This window comes from Musa acuminata, chromosome BXJ3-10 (assembly GCF_036884655.1).
Source record: "Musa acuminata AAA Group cultivar baxijiao chromosome BXJ3-10, Cavendish_Baxijiao_AAA, whole genome shotgun sequence".
NCBI lineage: Eukaryota > Viridiplantae > Streptophyta > Magnoliopsida > Zingiberales > Musaceae > Musa > Musa acuminata.
This window is the reverse complement of record NC_088358.1, coordinates 12,224,619-12,249,131: the sequence shown is the minus strand read 5'-3', so window position 1 is coordinate 12,249,131 and position 24,513 is coordinate 12,224,619. Positions and strand designations below refer to the sequence as shown.

At 40.2% G+C, this 24,513-nt stretch overlaps 1 protein-coding gene across 3 annotated transcripts in view; it reads right to left on the bottom strand.

The window, feature by feature from the left end:
* LOC135585392 (DNA polymerase I A, chloroplastic-like) overlaps positions 1–24,513 on the bottom strand; it is a 64,560-nt gene that overhangs the window by 6,973 nt on the left and 33,074 nt on the right. For 2 of the 3 annotated variants that reach the window (XM_065171719.1, XM_065171720.1), the window contains exons 2-10: positions 17,034–17,649; positions 15,905–16,093; positions 14,919–15,595; positions 11,519–11,942; positions 11,120–11,215; positions 8,686–8,778; positions 8,390–8,584; positions 5,945–6,037; positions 4,411–4,623 (exon numbers count right to left, since the gene is read on the bottom strand). In XM_065171719.1, the coding sequence (XP_065027791.1) occupies positions 4,411–4,623; positions 5,945–6,037; positions 8,390–8,584; positions 8,686–8,778; positions 11,120–11,215; positions 11,519–11,942; positions 14,919–15,595; positions 15,905–16,093; positions 17,034–17,649 (2,596 nt within the window). Of the gene's footprint in view, positions 1–4,410; positions 4,624–5,944; positions 6,038–7,901; positions 8,223–8,389; positions 8,585–8,685; positions 8,779–11,119; positions 11,216–11,518; positions 11,943–14,918; positions 15,596–15,904; positions 16,094–17,033; positions 17,650–24,513 lie in introns of those variants that run through there. The other variant, XM_065171721.1, reaches the window with a different exon arrangement.

The following is a 24,513-nucleotide window of genomic DNA, read 5'->3' as shown; positions in this document are numbered from 1 at the left end:
AGGTATGATCGAGAGCTACTGGGAGCTTCACTTCGGTGAACAACACAACGACAAGAAGGGCTATGGATTCAAGGAGTAAAGGTCATGGTACCGTAGAGGTGGGTCTTCCATGCGTGCATCGAATTTTGCATCAGATGAAAGCCTTGGTCATCAGCAAATGGGGGTTGTGTACCACCGAGGGAAAAGTTCGAATGCAAGTACTAGTGAGTCCCATAGGAGGGACTTGATCATGCAGAGGTATGACGGGAGCAGCTAGAGAGTTGGACTACTCCATAGGAGGGACTTGATCATGCAGAGGTATGCGGGTAAAGTTCGAACCCTGCAACATGATGGCGGAGGCCATGCATAGGAATTACAGTCTATCTTTTCATCGACCAAGGGGAACTGTTCGGAGAACACAAAGGTATTGAAGCGACGACGAGTCCAAAGGGACTTAGCTACCTAAAACCAAGCATCGATTAGAATAAAGGTGGACTCGGAGGAGTGCCACAGTGCCACAGAGGCAGATCTATCGATCATGAAGAAAGGGACGCAGAGGCGAGGCGACAGATAGTAGGGCCATGGGCATAGTAACGTCGTGGTATCGTATCGTAGAGGGAGAGTGCTTGGTCGTGAAAGGGACAAACTCCAAGTATCGAGACAAGGCTGAAGGGCAGAGGCCAAGGAACTTCGTAAGACCGATGTGAACGAGCTTCTCATCAAGATAGTCGAAAGTGAAGGACGTCGAGTCAATGCAAGAGTGCACGACCAAGGAATGAAGCAGGCAGCACGCAGTGTTGTACCTTTGCTACTCAGTAGAGTAGGCGACAAAGATGATCGAGAAGACGATACAATCCCAGAGGCGACCAAAACTATTAGAGACTTACTCCAAGTTGGGGTGAAAACTTCTTACATTCCAGAAGTTCGATAGCATTAAGAAGGTGAATCACAGTAGCTAACTCGACGTAAGAAATGCAAACACCTCGAGTGCTTCAGAAGTGTGAGCAAAGAGCAGGCGAAAAATAGTAACCAGCTCGATGTATGGAGTACAACCCTTGAGGAGGTGGGTGAAGTCATGTAACCTTTGCCTTCTCAACTCTTAAGAGAATGAGCGAAACCGAGTACCCTAATTCTCTTATCTATCTAACAGAGGAGCTCTACATAGGTTTAAAGACCCTTCAAAGAAATCTAATGGAAGACAATAGTTGTCAAATCCTCACCAATGATGATCGGTGCTACTGAGAGTAGATTGTCCACTTCATTTCTCAATGGAATGCCAATCGAAAGCGAAAGTGATGCGAATCTACTTGGAAGTGACAACTAAGTGAAAGAAGAGTCGATGGGAAAATTTTGTAAAGGAAGGACCTAAAAACTTCAAAAGTTTTGAGGCGATGCTCGTTAAAGCTCCAATAGCCATCAACCCAATTCAAACGACATGAGGCATTTAAGAGACTGGCGCATACCAAGGATTGTCTTTTCCTTCATTTAAAGGATCCACAAGAACCAACAGGGATTAACAAAACTCAGCCAACCCGACTAGAGTCAGAGTCATTGGCAAGTTGAAGCAGCATGGTAGATCAAAAGTTTGACTACTCAACAACAACGACTGAGAGCAATAGGGAGCCAAGAGGCATATTACAGTTGGAGCAGAAGATTGAAGACACAGCAAAGGCGAGGAGTTGCAACGTCGACAAAGGCTTTGTTGACGAGGACGTCGAAGGAATAAGTGGGAGAGAATGTCACTGACAAAATTATAAATTGGGTGTTCGATGTAATACTTATGTATGTCCGTGTCTTTTGATTTGTTCATGCTTTGCACAACATGTAGAGGGACGGTCAAAGGCTTGACAGCCCCATTTTAGTTGGGTTTGGTGGCCATTTTAGGCTTGTAAATAATGGTTGTGTCATGTGGACACTTGTGGAAGATTTCAGTCTGTAGTAGACCATTTTAGACCCTTTGTTGTACAACCATTTAGAGCTGGTAAAGTCTATTTGTAATTTGCATTAGTTATAAAGTGTTTACTGAAATGATTACTCGTGGATCCTGAGTGAGACGCTTTCTCTAACTCATTTTCTCTTTTGTACGTCCTAAGGGACCATAGGAGGTTTCGAAAAGGCTGACCTTTGCAGACAGACACGCAAGGGTGTCACACGACTTAGGCAAAACCAACTAAGTGCGTAACCAATCGGCGCATACTAAGGATAGTCTTTTCCTTCATTTGAGAGATCCGCAAGAAACAACAGGAATCAACACAACTCAGCCGACCCAACACCAGAGTCAGAGTCATTGGCGAGTTGAGGCAGCATGACGGATCAAAGTTCGACTACCCAACATTAGCGGTAGAGTACAACTAGGAGCCAAGAGGCGCATTGCAACTGGAGCAGAAGATGGAAGACTCAGCAAAGGCGAGGAGATGCAGCGTCTGCAAAGGCTTCGACGAAGATGTCAAAGTAATAAGCGGGGGAGAATGTCACAGACAAAACTGTAAACGAGGTGTTTGGTGTAATGCTCATGTATGTCTATGTCTTTCAGTTTAGTTCATGCTTTGCACATGTAAAGGGTTGACAATAAGCTTAGCAGCCCCATTTTCTTTGGTTTTGGTGACCATCCTAGGCTTACAAACAAAAGTTGAGTCATGTGGGCACTTGTGGGGATCTCAGCTTGTAGTGGACCATTTTGGACCTTTTGTTGTCCGACCATTTAAAGCTTCTAAAGTTTGTAATTTTCATTGGCTATGAAGTGTTTGATGAAATGATTGCTCGTGGATCCTAAGTAAGACGCTTTCCCTAACCCGTTTTCTCTTTTGTAGGTCCTAAGGGACCATAGGAGGTTTCGATGAGGCTAACCTTTGCAGACGGACACGCAAGAGTGCCGCACGACTTAGGCAAAACCAGCTAAGTGCGTAACAATACGAGAAGAAGAAACGAGGCGGGGAGAAGAAACAAGGCAACTTCGCCCAAGATAATGTCGCACCTTTTTTTTTTTTAACTTTTATTTTTATTATTATTATTATTATTATTATTATTATTATTATTATTATTATTATTATTATTATATATATATATATATATATATATATACACCAACCGATACGCCAAAGCATACCGCTCGATGCGCTCATATTGTACTGTACCAAGCTGAGCTCGAAACGTCGGTATGGTACGAAATTACGAACCTTGGATTCAAGCTTAACTTGCAAAGGCTAGAGGTTGATGACTCAATAAAGAATCAGAATTCACAAAGTCACAAATGTTAGAAAATAAAACCATACAACAAATAATCATACATCTCAAATAACAGGTTGAACATGGTCAATTTCAAATATTTATTTCATGTAGAACTTGTTAAAAAGTTCATAAAGATTCTTGTCCAACTCAAGTTGTTCAAAAAGAGTTTGAACCGAAAAAGAAGCACGATGAGGATGATTGTTCTGGCATCTTATCAAGCATTCCATCTCCTATAGCAGCTAAAGGGCTACTCCATCTCCTAGAGCAGTGGTAGAGAAGTAGGTTAAGTTAGGATAATAAGACAAAATGCCTACACAACCTGTCGGAGACTCAATGTTTCATAAGCCAGTAAAAATCTAGCAAGTGGATTAGAACTGGTTGGTTACTTAAGAAACACACCATGGCATGTCTTTAAGCGAAAGGGATAAACAGCGAGGGGAGTAAAGGAATAATGAAACATATATATTATCACTACCATAAACTGCAATTTCACCCAGACAGGTACCTACCAACCAGAATTTACCTGTTTGGGTGTGAACCGATTTGCGGACTCAACCCATTTCAGGCGGTCCGATCTGGCCATATAAAAAAAATCACACACCATCTTATTGTGACAGGAGCCTCGATGTGCGTAGTCAGCCATCCTGCCATCATCGACCAGGTATGCTCCTCTTCTCCTCCTTTTCCTCCGTCATCACCTCCTTCCCTTCTTCCTCTTCCTCCTCTTTTCTCCTCTTGCTCTACCACCTCCTCTTCTTCCTTCCGCTTCCTCCTCCTCCACTGTCACATCTTCCTTCCTCTTCAAGTCTTTGGTACAGTACACTGTTATCGGTCGATATGTACTGGTCTAACAGGGTCAGTACAGTACCCCAGTTCGAGATTGCAATTCTTGATCACTAACTATCCAGATATTAAAAGATAGCAATTAAAGATCCTGAGACAGTAATCCAGAATAGTCATTGTGCAAATAATCAAACTTTCGAATTAAGTGGTCTCTGCAACACTTTAAAAATGACAGATCGAATACTTCAGGATGAAAACAATAAGGAAAAATAATAAGCTAGCTACAAATAAAGAGCTTTTCAAGAAAAATTAGAGAAACAAGAGCAACGATAGATACAGTACAATAATTACAGTTGGTAAAAAATAGGATCTTCGATTTCGTAGTAAAAGCCAAGCCGTGTGGATCGAGAAAAGAATCACCTGTACTGGAGTATTAATAGCAGCCCGTTCAATGTGCCCCCTCTGAGCATTGCTGGCATGATCCAATGAAGGAAAACATCGTGATCGTCCGAGCAATGTCTGGACACGTCCTTTTGTCCTTGCTTCATTCTTTTGTTTTTCTTGCCAGAGCAAAACTTCTTGTCTTTCTTTGTACCAAAGATCAACCGTCTTCTTTGCTTCCTCAACAGAAACCTAAGCACAAAGCAACTCTGAGGACTAATGCTGAGGTCAGCTAGAAATGATACAATCTGGATCAGCGAGATCAATCAGATTGAACCAATGGGGATCAAAATAGAATGAGAAAATAATGTTAAGATAAAAATTCTAAAAATATACAACAGATAATTGCAAAATGAAATAAAATAAAATCCTATATACATGTTGAAATATTTGCTTACCATTATATTTCATAAAACAATTAACTTCCTTATGAAATATAAAATCAAATGTATATAAAAAACATTTACAACTTAAGCAAACAAACAAGTGACTACCTTGAGTTGAATGATGTTGGGTGATGAGGTTTAGGGTTGAAATTTGCTCTACAGTATGTATGCAGGGATTTCTAATTATTTTACATTATTAACATGTAAAATCAAGGCATCTGCTTCATCTAAACAAATCTACTTACCAGCTCATAAAACTGACTGTCCTATATGTGTTCCAGTAGTCATTCCTTATGCATCTATCAGATTTGGTCCTCTTAGTGAAATCACAAGAGCTGATCTGGGTTCTTGACAAACACTATGTGAAAGTAAGAGTAAGAGGAACCTAGCTATTACAAGCAAAGGCGAGGCAACTTCAAGGCCACTCCAAGAAAGATCCTGCATGAAGAGGGGCTACCAGAAATATATGGATTGAGACATTCCTCTTAACTTTCAAATCAGAATATTCTCCAAGGTAGAGAAAGGCACTCAAGAACAGTTAAAAAAAAGGTCACCTGAAACAGTAAGCAAGTAGAGAGTATGTTGGATTTTGTAGTCTCAAAAGTGTCAACCTGTTTTTAGAAAATCCCTTCATATAGTAGTCCCTGTAACGATCTGCAGGCCATTACCTAAATGGGGTTAGTTATTCTGTTTGGATATGGTTGTTGGGCATCAATTTAACTGCATTGTCACAGAATTCAGTTTAATGGCATTGACTGTCTCTATGATGGTTTAACTGTAACTGCTTTGATGACCTGTAAGTTGGTTGTAAATGCTTCAGATGATGTGAAATTATTTGTTCTGGTCCATGCTCATAGATGCAACCATGGCATCCACTAATAGCCCTGCATCAGTATGTCTATTTTGACTGAACTTAACCAGTTGATCATATCCAGAATGTAAGTATACTCCAAGTCAGATGACACCTAATGATGTATAACACTAAAATACTGAAATATGAATGCATGAATGGAAGTTGGTAAATAACTATTGTGACATAAGTTAATCAAACATAAGAAGACCCCGAAATGCATCAAGAGATTTAATAACCCTACTGTTCCCGTATAGGGAAGCTACTATGGTATTACCTTCCAATCACGAGAAAGTCCTATGGGTGTTTTTCCATAAGCAATAGAAAAATTAAGCATCTTAGCTCTCCTTCTTTCGGCAGCAAAAACATCCTGTGACCAGAGTAAACAAGGCACATTTTATTGCCATATTTCTAGCTAAAAACAACCAGAGTATTCTGCAAACTACAAAGGAAAATTATGTTTTTTTTCTCAGACAAGTACATAAGCACAAGAATTAATTCAGAGAACTAATTTCATAAATTAAAAAAAATACAGATATCCAGGAAACATATCCCACCGGCAGGTGACGCTAGAGGCATTCAGCACAGCATTAATAGAATAAAACACATAGATTTTGTCATAATTTACATAACTAGATTCTTTGTGCATAAAGCAGGATAAAAATAAATCTAGCACAATAATTGTTATCCACCTGACAATAATATGGTCATGTTACTAATCAAACAAAAAAATTGACTGAATATATTATGTTGTGTACAGCAAAAAACATTTGACTGAGAAGATCTCACCAATCTAGAGGGCAAGCATTACGATAAGGTTGTACCTACACGACCTCGGTAATTGATTTTCAACTCACAAAAACAGTGTCTCTGCTACATACATTACCCTCTCAAAACTCCATATTGGCGAGAGCCTTGTGTCCTGGATCTGTCCCCATCTAAAGTAGATGTAATCAACCAATTGAAAAGGAAAAAGCTCTAACCTCATTGGCATGTATAAGATTGATAAGATGCCAATGATATTGGTAGCTAGGTTGAGCCATAGTTGGACCAAGCATTACTGTAGTAAAAGAAATAAACTGAAACTACCCAACAATGAACAAGAATAATTGTAACATATAATATAACACAGACATCATTATAGGCCAGCATCCATATTTAGTTACCAAACATCAAATATTAGATTTTTGTTACAACTATCTAGAGAATCAAGAACACGAGTTCTAACATGAACAAAAAAAAATCCAAACTTTACGCCATTTTGATAATCATCCAAGTCTTCTATCACAATTACCCTTTGTAAAAAAGAAACCACAAACAAACTAAAATAACAAAGAAGATGTTTTGTGGTTTAATCAAATGCAAAGTCTCCATATAAAATCTACATGAATTAAATAGAAGTTCAATGCCCACAAAAAAGAAGAAATATCTTTTAAATTAAAGAAATGCAAGACTATTATACCTAAATATAAAGAAATAGTAGAAAAGGATCATTCTTGGATTTCTACTAATCATGGATTCCTAGGATGCATTTTCCGGTTCAAATGTGAACAAGGGTGTGGACCACCCCTTTCGAGCAGTTTGGTCCAGTTCATTTGTTTTTTCTTAGGGTAAAAGTGGCACGTCTCTTGTGATGCCCCTTCTTCTTCCTCACCCACCCACCCCCTTCTCTCTCTGTCTCTCTCTCTCTCTCTCTCTCATGTTTCAGGCAGTTTGGTCCGGTTCATTTGTTTTTTTTTTAAGGGCAACAGTGGCATGTCTATGGTGATGCACACTTCTCATGACCATCCAACCAAGGACCGGTACGGGGCATGTACCTGAGAGATCATTTCAAGAGTTCTCGATAGACCATTCTCAGAAGATTCTCAAAGGCACAGAATATCATAGATAAGAAAGAACCTGTTTTCAAACAAGTGCTTGAAACAATTGTCATTTGTTGGTGTTTGCCAGGTTATATAATGCACTACATCCTTATGAGCCATAAAGAAAATATCAGACTTGGCCACCACCAGAGAACACTCTGGACATCGAATACTGTTGTCAACAAACCCACTTCTTGGCTAAGCATCCTGATTTTGCAGCCAGCCAATTCACAAACAACCGTTTCATGACTGAAGCAGCAGGGTTCAGCGGAGCTTTATATAACACTAAACAACAAACTCAATCAGATATCTGCACTAATGTTGCAAAGTTGCAGTGAATCAAAGATTCAAAACAGTCAAACAAAAACATAGTTCAATAAGTGGCATTCTTATTGCAGTCTCAAAGTAGTTTGTCAGAGAGAATACAATAAGAAAATGCAATCTACCACCCAGTTGTCCAAACCTTTGAACATTCATTTAGAAAGAGAACAAAAGTCAAGCCAACAAACCTTTTATAACAAAGATGTGCAACAGAATAAATTCTAGAGAAGTGTTTCAAAATATTTTAAATATCGGTGGAATGGGGGTTCTTCTGTGTTGCCGAATGGCATGTGGCCCCGTGCAACAGGTGAGATGCTCCCTGTGGTAGCCAAAACAGTTCACTGGGACTGGCAAGGCTGAGCGCATACCAGCCTGTGCTGTACAACAAACAATAGAATCCTTGGATCTTCTTGCTATAACAAATTTGTTGACAATGTCATGCCTATATCAAAATGTCTCTACAGTTGACTATGCACGCAACTGCTTCTACAGAAGTTCCAGAATGTGAGAGCACAAAATGTGCCAAAAAGCATACAAACCTTTAATAATGGAACTGGAGGTTCATGTTTTCCAGGTTGAGGATGCCACTCAAGGAGTACTCTGTTTTCTTCAACAGCCTTGCACACATGTGCATACATATTCATAGCTGTTCTAGAATGGAAATCACCACCATCTCTGAAGGCATCCAACATACTTTGACAGTTCGCAAGGTGTGCTAATATCCTAAGCTCCAGCTTTTAAAGTTTGATTTCAGTATAAGAAAGATAGTAAGCATCAGATGATTGCCTTATATAAGGATTACAAGAACTTGCAAATTAACATTTAGCTTCCTGACCTGCCCATAATCAGCAACAATAAGAGATTTTCCAGCTTCAGCAATAAAGGCCTGTCGAATTTTGTATCTGTCCTTCTCCAATGCAGGTTGGTTCTGATTAGGAAGAACAACATGATGAATAATCCTGTCTAATTGAACGTGCTGGCTGTATCACAAACTGCTGATGCTTAATGGTATCGGGCACTACACATGGACATTCGAACAAGTGATTGACCACACGTTAATGGCAAATGAAGTGACAGAGCCACCAGAAAGCCCCTCACAGCAAGGCAAACCTTGCTCTAAAGCAATATAGGGATAACTACATCTAGAAGAACTTCCCAGAAATTCAAAGTTTACCAGGAACCAAAAAAAATAATCAAATCAAAATCAATACATAGAGTCTCAGAGCTTAAAGAAAAGCTAGAATTTACGATATATACAATCAATACATAGATTCTCACATACATACATACAAACATACATCAGGAGAACAAAAGGTGGACCATCTTTTATTTGAGTTCAAGTGATCGAACGTGTAAGTTAACAGACTTCAGATGTCAAACATGTCCGGCCAAATAAAAAGCTAAAAGTAGCATCCACTACTATGCTGCAACAGAAATCAACAAGAGTGCATATATATTATTTTCTAGGTTCAAACTTTGCCATAGTCAATATGCATCTACGTAAACCTGAGAAGAGAAATTTTGACAAAAGAAACTAGAAGTGGACGATAGCAGTTTAATCAATTTTTTGAAGACAAAAGAATGTCTGGGAGAAAAAGAAGGGTCCAAACACATATTTCAAAAGAAAAAGAGAGCAGCTAAACCTAGCCAATCAAACTACATTTCTTTGAGCAGTCTGTTTTTTACATCTAAAATAATTTTACCTTGGTGTCTAGCTCATAAAAGAGCAGCTGAACCTAGCTAATAGGTAACCATCATTCTCATTTCTCATAATAAGATTTGAACCGACATACCATTTTTTAGGCAGTAATATGTTATTTTCCTTAAAACATTTACCTTCATGTCTATTGTCTCTTATAAAGCTAATAAGAACATCCATATTATAACTTTTCACTTGATCAAATTATTAGAAACACAAAATAGAGTGTTTCTTAACTCTTAAGATCAATACAAGGAGCACCCTTTGCACTACAAGCAGCAAAATCCACTGAAAAAAAAAGATTAAAAGGTCTAAATATCTAAAGACCTAAAGTGACATGAAATTAAACCATTTCTATTATGGTTCGTCTTATCGGTCTGTGCTAGTGTACCGACTAATTGTTGGTACAATACATACCAAACTGTGTCAATGTCCCGACATACGGTATGATGAGATATACCAACAAACTGGTATGTACCACCCTTATTAAGTAGTATGCAATGGTACGACAAACCTTGATTCTTATAATGATATCATTATCATCATCTAGTATGCCCATATACCAAATAGGGCCTTTGATAGTAACTCATTAATTTACAATTTAAGTCTATTCGTTGACATTTTGACCAAGGATTGCAATTTACTATACTAAGGTCGCTGGTCGAACTGGTACACATTGTCAATATCAGTGTACCAACACATGGTACACCGATGTGTGCCAAAGAGGAATAAGACTGAGAAGAGGAAGGAAGAGGAGGACGAAGAAAGAAGATAACACGATGGAGGAAGAGAAGAAAAGCGGGAGAGGAAGGAGGCAGTGGAGGAAAAGGAGGAAGAAGGAAGAGGAAGGCAGAAGAGGAGGCGATGGAGAAAGGAGGATGTGGAGGAAAGAGGAGGAAGAGAAAGGAAGAAGAGGAAAAGGAGGAAAGGTATCCGAGGTCGGCAACACACAATGGGCAACGTACAACAACGAGCGCAAGCAGCACATAAGTAGAACAGGGCACAAGCCCTGCAGGTCTAGAGAAGGGCTCGTGTTCGCAGGACCTAATTGAAGGAGTTTAATTTTTTTTAATAGGCTGGACTGGACCGCCCGAAATAGTGGCAGTCCGCATCTCGGTTCAAGCTTGGACCGGAATATACCAATCAGTACGAACTGGTCAAATTTGACTTCCTTGATTTTAATAGGTTTGACTTTCTTTAATTGCGACTTCACATAAGCGGGCAAATTTTCTCTTGTAGCTTAATTGAAAACATTATAATAGCTTGATATAGAGCACTTGAATTAGATGTTCATTTTATTATCATATTCTGATATGAGAAATATATATTGCAATCCAACAAGTACAGATAAGAAGCAATGTTGAGACACCACAGGGAAATGATTGTAACAGTTACAAGATGCTGCAATAACACACAAGAAGCATCATGTGATTTTTCCATGCCAAGTACTACATCCATCAAACAATAAGTTAACAAGAATACTGTGAATAGTTAGTCAACAATATTGGGTGTTAACAACATACAGAATAACCACAATATGAGAAACAAGGACAAAGGAATAGACAAGAACCTGCAGGTTCGGTCTCCTAGCCGATAAACGTCCAGTTTCAGTATTGATGTTTAGAGAACAATGAATTCGTCCATTGACACATGAAATATGATTCCCCTACCACCAGAAGAAAGTAACACGATAATGATCCACCAGTGTCAGACAAAAGCAAGAACTCTTCAGAAAAGTATACTTCACTGGTGGAAAAGAATGGCTGTCTTTCCAAAACAAATATAAACAGATAGTAAACAAATTAAAGAGGCCATGTAAGCTCACATGTTTACAAGAATAAAAGGAAGTTCATGCTTAAATGTTATGGCTAAGAACTAGGCTTAGTGAAAACAACGCACACCTATTTTTGTTTTTCATTTTGCATGCATTTCTCATGAAGGAAAAACATGCGTCACAGGATCAGAATACCTGTAAGGGAAGAATGAAGTTTGATATCAAAGAATCAATAGAGCAGACTTCACAAAGAGCTTCTATAGCTTGACAGGCCTCTCTCCCATCCTTACCTTCACCAAATGCCTCATATGCAGTCCCAGAAGCAGAAGTGTCTTCATCAGTACATATATCAGCCACTTCTGCAATGTCTTCTGTGAGATTCTGGTCATCTGAGGTTTGGTTCAAGGATACCATACCAGCTAAAACTTTTAGGGAATCACCACTGACTGAGGGCCACCCACTAGCTGTATACAAATGTGTTTGCAATTTTTTTATACAAATATTGTGGAGCTCAATAGTGCGGTATTTAGAAAGAGACTTCTTTCCCTTTCCAATGGCATTCTCAGTATTAAGAACCTTAAATGACTTTGAGTCAGGCAAACATTCATTTTGATCTTTTCTGCAAAATATATGGAAATAAAAGATAAATGAGATTCAGCTCACATTAAAGACAAGTAGAGATAAACTTTAAAGATGAGTGTAATGCATGATACGCTGAAACATGTTTAGTCACAATTAATACAAAAAGAGTGGCTGTTTTTATTAGTGAGCAAACGGCTTCAAAAAGAGACTACAGTTGCCAGAACTACTTTAACACAATCACCACCCCCCACCCCGCTCCCCAACCTAAAAAAGACACAGACAATGAGTTAACCAAGCAAAAACCAGGTACCATCAAACAAATTTCTGTTCAGCAAAACACTCCAACTCCTAGAGTAGTATCTGACAAAAACTGGGTCCATCATACAAGTCTCAATGTAAACTATAGTCAAATAACCAGTCAATGAGACAGGTAGTATGCTTAATTATTGTGGATGCAGAAAACCATTGAGACAAGAATGTCAATTTAGCTCATAACTTATTCCTGGAAACATGATTTAGGTTGGATCCTCACCAAATTCGTCTCATGTAAAACTAGAGTCAGCTCCACTCATTTCTGTGAATCCTTATAAAGCAGTGCAAATTAGCAGTCAGCTGCATCTAAAAACAGACATATAGCCCCAAGAATCCCAATCCCCAACCTCCCATAGGAGCGAGGAAAAGAGACTATCGAAAGAAGCATTTGTCTAGGCACTAGAGAAAGGCGAGGCCCAAACACCTCGATGAGCCCTGGACAATGAGTCTTTAACTAGGCGCCCGCCAGGTGAGAGCTTCAGCTAAGGCGCTGGATGTCCATGCACTCACCTAGGCTAGCCTAAGTGATCCAAATTCCTCGACCCTCCCTCGATCCAAACCTAATCCTGAGTCCCTGACCCACTCAAAACATGATCTCCCACACAATCTAGTTAGTGTCCTCTTAAACGCATCCGACACCTATGATCCTCTCCTTGTCTCTCCCTTCCCTCTCTTTTTCCTTCTATTTACTCTTTACTCGCTCTTCTTTCTCCCCTCTTTTCATTTCTGCTTTTCTTCTCTCATCCCTGTTCGCTCTTCTTCTTTCATCATCTCCTTTGTGCTCAACCAGCAGCCTGCTGCCCTTGCCCTCTCTCCCCTTGTTTCTTCCTCCCTCTTCTTTTCTTCTCTCCTCTCTCTATGATCAGCACCGACTTTATCCTTCTCTTTCTGCTCTCCCCTCTCTTCTTTTTCCTTTATCCATAGCCAATAATAATTGTTATCGGTACTCACCTCTCTCCTCCCTCTTCCCACCCTCACCCTCTATTGTCTATGTCTGCCCTCTCTCTTCCTCCCCTCTAAACTGAGTTGGTCTTGCCCAGACCATAGGACACCCTTGCGATATCAGTCATCAAAGGGTCAACCTAACCATAACCTCGTGCAGTCCATAGAGACCTGTAAAGGAAAAGGTAGGTCAGTGGAAGCGAAACTCGGGGTTGCAAAAAAAAAGTCATTTAAGCAAACAGCTGTGTGAAATACAAAGATGGACTTCCAAAGCTGTGCGACAAAAGGTACAAGGCAGTCCATCACAGACAAAACCATCATGCACACTGGGTGTAAGACTAAGCAATGACACAGCCTCCCACATACTCAAAGTTCCATCTGATCCAATGCCACATAGGGGAGTTTCAGAGTGTTGAGTTGAGATAGCTGATATTTCACACCGTAAGACTGTCAGCCATAAATAAGCCTAGAACACACTAAAGTAGAATTGTTTCAGCCATCTACCCCTACATGTTGTCATTTTGCCAATAACGCTTGCATGTTCTGTACAGAAAACACAAAATAAAAATGCCACCAATAGCAAAGTGGGACTAAAATTACTACTTCATATCCGTACAAGCTACCAATAAGAAAACACTCGAAAACACCAAAATAGAGAATAACATCGATAAAGGGTCACGAACATGCATCATGCATCAAACACCTTGACTGCAATGCTCTGTGATACCTCACCCTCCACGTTCGTCGTCTCTCTCCACCCTCTTCTTCTTTTCACATTGTATGACTTAATTAATTAATTTAACATGGAAATTAAAATTACACAGTAAGTATAAGAACAAATGTAGGTCTGCCAGAGGAATCAGCAAGAAACATCTAAAAGGATTAGTCATTTGTGTGTTCTCTGACAAAAATACCAAAGGTGAAAATTTTTGGCAGAACAACAATAAGTTCTAGCTTTGATATAATGATATGACTCATATTAATGATTATTTTTATATTTAATTATATTTTTATAATTTTTGTAAGGTAAATGCTGTGTTTTTCTTGGGTAACTACCTAGCACCTGGAGCAAAAAGGGACCTTGGCGCTTTAAAAACATTGAATTGAACACTCCCATAGATAAATTATGTTGAAAATCTAATTCATTGATGATATAGTAAGAGGCACATATGTTGCTTAATTATGTAGAAGACATGGAAAAAGGAGAAAATGGAGTAATATAACCTCTATTTGCATCATGATTTTCAGTAAGTAAAGATTACACAAGTGCTCCACACAATTATACAACAAAAATTAACATATGTTAAGTATATGAATCACAAATAAAAATAATTCTATGGGATAACTTCTCATCTTACTAGTGGAGCTTCACATTATCTTGAACAACTTCATAAATTAAAGTTCACTTGAAGTGCATATTAAGTCAAAGCTAAGTTTTCCATCATTACTCAGAGCAATCTACAACTACTTCCAACTGAACAATCTCCAAATAGTACTATCGACTTCTAGTCAAATGTTACCTTTTATAACTCTCTTTTAGAACACTCATCACAAACCCTGTAAATAGTTAAAAACAAACAGCTAAAAGATTTGGAAACTAGTCTCAAAACTAAAACAACTAGTCAAGAACCTTACTACTTAACAATAACCAATGTGTTTGGGAGAGATGATGACATAGATATAGAACAAGAAAAGATACAAATTCAAGTGCTGCTTTTAAAAGATAACTTTCAAGGAATGAAGGGAGAAATGCAAGCACCTATTCAGTGTGCCACCAAAAAATAACTGACGGATTTGAACATTACTTCCCACATTCATATATTTAGCATCAGGACAGTACTTTGATGCCCACTTCCTAAATTTGTCTGCAGCTATTTCCGTTTCAGCAATAGCAAGTTTTTCCATCTCTGAAAGATATTCTCGATCAACAAGCATTCCTTCAGATTCCATTTGCACTAATAGACTACCAAAAGGGCACCAGTACTCTTCATAGAAATCATACATTGTTCCTCTATTAACACCATCAAGAGACCATTGCATATCCAGAAGCTTTGCTTTCAAGTTATCAAAAAGTTTATAGGTGCTTATAGAATCTAAAGCAGAATAACAGACCCATAATTTTCGTTCTTCTCTCTGAAGCACATCAGTAGGTGCAAGAGCGATAAGTTTCCCCTCAGAACCATCCTTCTTTAACTTTTTCTTACCAAAGATAGATTTCATCGATATCTTTCCCATGATTAGTTCATCAGCAACGTGAAATCCTTTTGAAGACATGACATTTGGATCACTTGTTAGTGCTTCAAGTGAATACCCTCCATTAATTCTTCTGGAAGAATCCCAAAGCCGTGCAAGATGCATGGTATCTGCATGGAACCCAGACAGATTGATCCCATGGTTTCTTAGCGCATGACTATCAAAGCTGTAATTATGCCACACCTAAAAGGCAAGAACAAATTCATTATACTATAAGCTTTAACAAAAACACAGATGTATTCAACAGGGGGGAAAAAAGACAAAAGTACTGGCTCCAAACAATTTAAAGGGCTTGATAGCACAGAAGTCTAAAAAGAATATGAGAATCTACAAAACAAGCCCTTGATATTTGCCATTAATAAAGAACATATTACATTATACTATTAACCAAAAATCACATGTATTATGATAAATGAACACAACATTGACTAATACAGGATTCACAATAGGCATTTAGCATTTGGAAATTATCAAACTCCCAAACAATACCACCTTCTTGATAGATGAGTCTTCAAAAAATGGAATGAACTCCTCCAACACATCCTTCCCACCATCCAGCACATCAACCCAGACACAAGATCTACCATTTCCAAAATTTGCTCGAGGACCAGAGTAGATACTAAAGCATATGATCTCTCCATGGCCAACCGGCGTCTCCACCTTCACATCAATGTTGGCCACCTAAGGGAGACAAAATCATTTCATATAAGATGAAACACATGACCGAAAGAAAATTAGGAAACATAAGGTCATGAAGGACCTTTAAAATCTATTTAAATCTTCAAATGCAAACATTTTTCTATAATTATGGTTGAGAGACATCAACAAACACAAGCAACAAACAACAAGACATAAAACTCTACAAACACTCATGAAGTCGAAAGAAAGAAATGATCTAAAGAGTGAATAATACTACAAGCACTGACACAGATATCATAACCAATCTGCTATTTTATGAAGTTAACTATGTCTAAAAATGCTACCAAAGAATAAAGAGACGAAAACGAGGAGACTTGATAACAAGACACTGAATGTAATTTTCTTAAATGGATAGATAATTACAAAAAATTAGGAGACAGTTTATTTAAATATTTAAAAGTTAGTGTCATCAAGACATCAATATTATGATAGAACTGTAGTGTCATCAAGCAATCAATCAATAGAAGTGTGGTGCCATCAAGACAACAATGTTCTGGTAGAAGTGTAGTTTCATTATACATAAATGTTCTAATAGAAGTGTGAACTAATAAGAAAAAATATGCATTCCTGAATATTTAGGAAGAAAGATTGTCAAAAACAAGGTCAACTAAGACCTGCTGATGCCCCAATTATGGGAGATAACATATTCTGATCACTGGTGAAAAGAGAGGTAGTCGAAGACCTGAAATATTTATACTAGAACAATTACGGGGGTATCAATGGCCCATCAACTAGTGAGGGTGCCCTCTATACAGCTCAGCAAATGAAATTGCAGTTACTATCAAGTGCTTGGATATAATACATTCAGGCCCTTGTTCTAAACAAAGTACAAATACTAATATTTATATCAAAATCAGTATGCTCCAAGCAACCTCAGTGGTTAAATTATTACTCGCTAATACATATGTTTTGGTTAACAAACCTCAGTGTCGCATGCATGACAAAAATGCTTGTACTCTGTAGTCAGTAACTGGACTACTTCTTTAGCTCTTGAGATATTATCAACAATGAGTACTTCATCATATATGCGAGCAAGTTGTTCCCGGTTTACCACCTTATTTGTACCCTTTTTAACAGGTTGACTCTTTTTTGAATTTCCAGGATATGTTGCCTTATCACAGACATCTTCATCTCCTGCTGGAAGAGAACCCTCGGACTCTTGAGAGTCAGATGGCAATTTCTTGGGCTGAGTCGCAGTGGAATAGAACAATTTTCTGACAGATGGATAAAAGGATGACAGTGCTTGCTGAGGTTGTTTCTCAATAGTGTTCTTCATACTTGAATTAATACTGGTACATCTTGAAGAATGATGTGACATGGAACCTCCACTTGACAAATCTTGAGAAATTGCATCTTGACAATTATTAGGATGGTCATCCTCTCTTCCATCCAAATGTACTACGTCAGCAGCAACTCTTCCAATTTTAGGATAATCATTTGTGAGTGATATCCGACCATTCTGATGATCTTGCAGAACTTTCTGAACTATTATATTCACTTTACTTGTTTGCTTTAGTGCAATGAAATCCACTTCTTTCCTACAGAGATGGGACAAACATGCATCATCAGATCTAGGAATGTCATGCCTAACAATTATTGATCTAGATCTGACAAGTGGACCAAAGATAAAATAAATACAAAAAAGGAAACAAAAATGAAACTTTTTCTTACGCATTTCACAAATGCCACAAAAATTAAAAAGCACTTACAGACAGCTTTTTAATGCACAGCTGTTTAACCTAGTATGTATCAGCAGGCTTCGGCATGAAAAACCAAAAAAGAAATACGAGAACAGCATAGAAGACCAAGTTTACATAGCAGCCAGTTGCTGTCTTGTGAAGGACAAGAATGATGAGACAATTATGACCACTAAGCAAGATAAACAAGAGCAAACCACTTCACCGATGGTCTAAAACCAGACCCAGCCTAGATAAGACCACATGTACATGTGAATATAGTTATCACTTGCCGAAACCTTATAGAGAAAACGATAATGGATCAATTTGATGCTGTGGTGTGAGCAGAATAATTGAGAAAATCCAGATGTTTGACACATCAATGCGATGAATTGCACGTTGAAACCTAAAAAGAGAGTACAACAGATTAAGAAGATGCCATTATGATAGCACAGAAATCAAGATAAAGCAGATCCAAACGTGCCTATCTGCATGCTGTTGAGATCATGCTAAGAGAAATCACAAATGCTAAGTTGACTCACCACTACAATACATGCTTAGAAAAACTCTCAAAATTGTTCTTTTTGTTAGTCATAGATGCCCTACAAGCCAATCACATGTGTGATGGCACGTGTAACTTGACACGTAATCTTTTTGCTTATTATTATTATGATATTTTCTCATTTTATATTGCTTGATTCATAAATATATTGTGATGTCCATGGATCTATGTAATGGGAATCGAATTGTGATGAGATCATAATAATAAGATCGATTCACTTTTAAACAGAGAATCTAAATAATCCAGATCATAGGTTACTCGAGAGATACTTCGAGATAACCGGACAAATTAGTATACTGTATACCCATCCATATGATGGAGAAGGCTAGTCTCATAGTTGCTCGTATGGGGATACTATGGCTACAGTGCAAGTGCTCATTAGAAAATGAGTTCACTGATTGATCCGCTCACAAAATACTGGATGGTTAATGATACCTGATTGTCAAACAGCGATTCGGTCGTCCTAGTGGTATACTTGGTCCTTAAACTTAAGATACCAAGGATGTCCTGTATGAGTACTCCACTCTTTGATACTGGACTTATATGTTTGGAAGGTCCAGATCTAGCACGGTCGGTCATCGGGAGTGACAGCCAACCTTACGAGGGCTATTGAGTATCGATAGAGGATCATCCGCTCTCGGTATCATGAGAGGAATATCTCATGTGTTCTTGCTCAAACAAATCCTTAGCCAAGGTCATTCGAATTGAGAGAGAAAGAGTTCTCTGGAAGAATCCGATTAGAGCAAAACTCAAGGAGAAACCGTAAGGACTTGACAGCACCATGTCCGGTATTCGATCTTTAGGATATTAGATAGATGAGAGACTATAGGTACATAGTAACTAAGGACAAATATATCCAAATGATTTGATTCCCTTGTATCGTCTGGGGACTGCGGCGTAGTGGCCTAGTACGTCCGCAGTCGATAAGTCGAGTGAATTATTATGGAGATAATAATTCAATGAGCCAGAAGGATTTCTGACAGATATAACTCACAACCAATTCGATATTGGACTCAGAGGATCACACACATATAGTAGATATTGCGACGAGTAGAGGCTCGGATATAAGATATCCGTCGGAGCCCCTATCTTATTGAATATCTAATAAGCCCCTGAATTATTGGATCCTATAAATAAGATCCAATAAGAAGCCAATAAGAGATTATTAGGTAGAGACCCACTAATCTAAGAGGCTTGAGTAATTTGATGGAGATCCAGTACCCAATAGGGCAAGATCCATTAGGGTTAAGTTAATTAGGAGCATCTATAAATAGGAGGGAACCAAAGGCTCATAGGCTGAGACTTCCTGGTTGTCACCTCTTATTCTTCTCTCCCCTTCTCTTCCTCAAATAACAAGTGCGGAGATTTGGACAGTGATTTGAGGAGTGTCGTTGCAACCCTGCTATGTGAATCACCGCTAGAGAGGAGAGCACTTGAACTTCTTCATCCTCTCCTACAGATCTGCATGGACTCAGGGATATATGATCTCTCTAGGTAAAACATTATCTCGTTTGTGGATTTAAGTTTTGCGGGTTTTTTCGCATCAATCTTCGCACAACGACGAACACCTTTTTAGGAAATTTGGGTTTTTCGTTTTCTGTTCTTCTGCTGCGCATGTGATGTCGCCCCTAGATTTCCTAACAGTGGTATCAAAGCCAGGTTGTTCGTGCGAAAGATTGATTTTAAATTTTGTGTTATGTTTTAGAAAAACTTCTGACGTCAAAATCGTTGACGCAAAGCGAGAAAGGACAGCAATTGTTGTTGTCCTCATAGATGGTAGCCTTGGTTACCATCTGCGCACAAGCAGAGCCGCTTGCAAGGGCGACACCCGCAGGCAGGCGGCACGATCGCCCGCGGGGAGAGTTGCCTGCTCATAGGCAATGCGCCTGCAACGCAAGCGACAGCGCCATCGGATGTTGCTTGCGAGCACAACGCCCGCAGGAGTGTCGTCGCAGCCCTGATGTATGGATCACCACTAGAGAGGAGGGAACTTGAACTCCTTCATCCTCTCCTACAAATCTATAGAAATTCAGGGATATACGATCTCCCTAGGTAAAACACTATCTCACACGTGGATTTATGTTTTACGGGTTTTTTTGCACCAATCTTCTCACGACGACGAATACCTTTTTAGGAAATTTGGGTTTTTTATTTTTTGTTCTTCCGCTGGGCATGTGATGTCGCCCCTAGATTTCCTAACACTTTCCTCCTTCCATCCTTCAAATTCTCCTAGTCTTCCACATCAAATTTTTTTCATTTATCTTATTTTCTTCTTTCTTCCTCATACTTCAGGCTGCTAGTCATAGATACCCAACAAACCAATCACGTGAGTGATGACACGTATGACTTGATAAGAAATCTTTTTGCTTATTATATTTTAGCATTTTCCACTTTATATTGACTATTACATATATGTATATATATATATTGTGATGTCTTTGGATTTGTGCAATAGAAATCGGATCATAATGAGATCACGATAATAAGACCAATTCGCTTTTAAACATAGATCCTAAATAATCCCAGTCATAGGTTACTCGAGAGGGACATTGAGATAACCAGACAGACTAATGTGCTGTATACCCGTTCATATAATGAATACAGCTGGTCTCATAACTGCTCATGTGGGGACACTAGGGATACAGTATAGGTGCTTATTGGAGAATGAGTTCACTGATTGATCCGCTTACGAAATGCTAGATGGTTGATGATACCTTATTATCAGACAACGATTCCATAGTCCTAATTGTGTATCCGGTCCTTAGACTTGAGACACCAAGGATGTCCTATATAAATACTCTATTCTTTAATACCGGACTTGTAGATTTGGATGTCTCAGATCTTATACAGCCGGTCATTGGGAGTGGTAGTCAACCTTACAAGGGCTATTGAGTGTCGATAGAGGATCATCCACTCTCGGTGTCATGAAAAGAATATCTCATATGTTCTTGCTCAGACAAATCCCTGGCTAGGGTCATTCGGATTGAGAGAGAAAGAGTTCTAAAGAAGAATCCGATTAGAGTGAGACTTGAGTAGAAACCGTATGGGTCTGACAACACCATGCCTAATATACGATCTTTGGGATATTAAATGGATGAAGGACTATAGGTACACGATAATAGAGGACAAACAGGTTCAATGAATTTGATTCCCCTGTATCGTCTGGGGACTGTGACGTAGTGGCCTAGTACGTCTGCAGTCGATGAGTCAAGTGAATTATTATGGAGATAATAATTCACAAAGCCAGAAGGAGTTCTGACAAGTATGACTCACGACCAGCTCGATATTGGGCCTAAAGGGTCACACACATATGGTAGGCACTGCGATGAGTAGAGGTACGAATATGAGATATCCGCCGGAGCCCCTATCTTATTGGATATCCAATAAGCCCCTGAATTATTGGATCCTATTGATGAGATCCAATAAGAGCCCATGAGAGATTATTGGATAGAGATCCACAAATCTAAGAGGCTTGGGTAGTTGAATACAGATCCAATACCCAATAGGGGCAGATCCATTAGGGTTTGATAGGGGACCTCTATAAATAGGAGAGATTCAGTGGTTCATAAGCTAGAGCTTTTACTTGCCTCTCCTATTCTCCTCCCCCTCTCCACTTCAGAGCAGGCCTAGAGTTTTGAGGAGCGTCGTCGTAGCCCTATTGTGTGGATCACCACTAGAGAGGAGGGCGCTTGACCTCCTTCACCCTCTCCTAGAGATCTGCAAGGAAATAGGGATATAGGATCTCCCTAGGTCACACAATATATTTTTATACACAATTTTAATTTTCATGGATTTTTACACACCAATCTTCACACGACGACGAACATCTCTTTGGGAATAGGGGATTTTGTTTTCTGTTCTTCCGCTGCGCGTGTGATGTCGCCCCCAAAGATTTCCCAATAGTGGTATCAGAGCTAGGTTGTTCGTGCGATAGATTGGTTTTGAATTACGTGTGTTGGGTTTTAGGAGGAATTTTGGCGTCAAAATCGTTAACGCAAAATTGAGAAAGGGAAGCAACTGTTGCTGCCCTTGCTGCCGTTGTAGATGGCAGCGCTGCCATTAGCGTGCAGGCAAGCCGCTTGCAGCAGCAACCGCAAGGCCGAGTGCATGCACGCAAGGCCCCTGCAATCACGCCATTAGGCAGGGCTGCAGGCACGGCGATCACCTGCGTGCGAGCACTACGCCCGCAAGCAGAGGCACCGCAGGGTGAGGCGCCTGCGGCCGTTGCGCCCGCGGGCTGAGGCACCGCAGGGCAGTGGCACCTGCAATCGTTGCGCCCGCGGGCAAAACCCTCCATAGGGGCGACCGCTCGCCGAGGCAGCATCGTCTGCAGGCGTTGCCCCGCGTGCAGAATTGCCTGCGGAGGCGGCGGCGCCCACAGGTGCGCCCGCCCGCGGGGGCGCCCACCTGTAGGGGCGGCGCCGCCCATGGGCGAGTCGCTCACAAGGGCTACGCCCCCGCCGCACAGGTCGCCGCCGATAGGGTGGTGGCGGCGACGGCGACGACAACAACAAGGGAGAAAGAGAAGCCTATTAGGGTTTTGGGCAAAAGACAATTTTACCCCTGTGAATTTACAAAATTCCCGATTCTATCCTTTTTCCAAATGACTAAAATACCACTCATAATTTAGAAAATTTCATACATGTCCCTTATTTCAAAAAATATTAATTAATTAAAAGGTTTAATTAATTATTATTTTTATTATTACATAGTAGTCCTACATGATGATTTATACATGTGATGTATGATGTGTAGACGGATGATCATGGACCGTGTGATGTGTGTACTTGTGATTATTATTATTGGGGCCTACGAGTCTCTATTTTATTTCTCGTTTATTGTCAGGCTTGCGTGCCTATGTATAAGCTGTAATCACACGAGAAGGCGCAACGGGAGCGTGGAAACAATAGCGGGATTCATAAGACGGACGATCGCGATGCATAGAGATGCGTCTAGATGTCGATGGAACCAACGAGGACGAGATGGACGATCATAGGGCATAGAGATGCACCGCTGCACACATAAATCTTGATGTGAGTGATTAGAATAGTTTTACCGCTCAAGATTCACCTATATCGCGATTCGTTATCTTGCTTACGACATAGAGATGTCACCGGTGACCTGAGAACATGGTATGCTTGGTCGAGGGTATATCATCGAATCAGACTCATCTTGTAACGATGGTGTTGACTTAACCGAACATCATGGTTGGTCGAGTCCCTCGAGACCATGGTGATTCGGAGGTCGAACAGGACGGGAATCACAAGGGGTTGTGATCGACAAGAGTTGCCTACCTTTTGGGCTTAGCGTGATTGGTCGAGTCTCTCGAGGTTACACTAAGACGTTGATTAGATCATGATCCCCACTAGAAGTCTGCCGGAGACTTCCGTTTCACGTGCTGAGGGTGTCACGTGACTCGCAAGTAAAATAGTGGGAACGTACTAAGATAAAAGTTCATATCTTGATTATTTATTTCTGCAAAATCTGCATTTATTTATTTCTACTGAATCTTTATTTTTAGAAAATGTCATTTTCAAATCCCTTACATGGCATACTTGATGTCAACCGCCTCACTAGTCCAAATTATACGGATTGGCTCCGCAACTTGAGAATTGTTCTCACGGCGAAAAAAATTGCGTACGTCCTTGATACAATGATGCCGACGCCCGAGGAAGGGGCAAGCAAGGATGAGATCGCTCGCTACGTGAAGTATATTGATGACTCCACTTGTTGCGGGAAGCAACTGTATGCCGTGGCCTCGGGGCCGTCGCGGCTTGGTTCGGGCCCGAATGAGGGGGGATCTCGCGCGACGTCCCTCGGAACAACCGGGGTGGCCGGTTGCAATGGTCCGGGCGGGACGTTGCGTGCGGAGCGAAGCCTCCTCGCGGTGCCGGGAAGGTGCGACCTCGCCCTTGTTCCTGCCCACAGGCCGGGTCGGAAGCTCGGCCCGACCCCTCCGACGATCAAGTCAGATGATGTGGAAGGGGGTTTTTCTGGTGAAGAAGTGTCCTCCCCCTTCGTTTAGAACTCGGGGGTATTTATAGGGTGGTTTAATGTTACCTGATGTGCCTGCCTACGAGGGGCAGGATCGTACCTCTGATGGCGTCTGACGTTGCTATAGACGTTGCGTGGAGAACCGAACTGCCGCAGGGTATGGGCGAGCT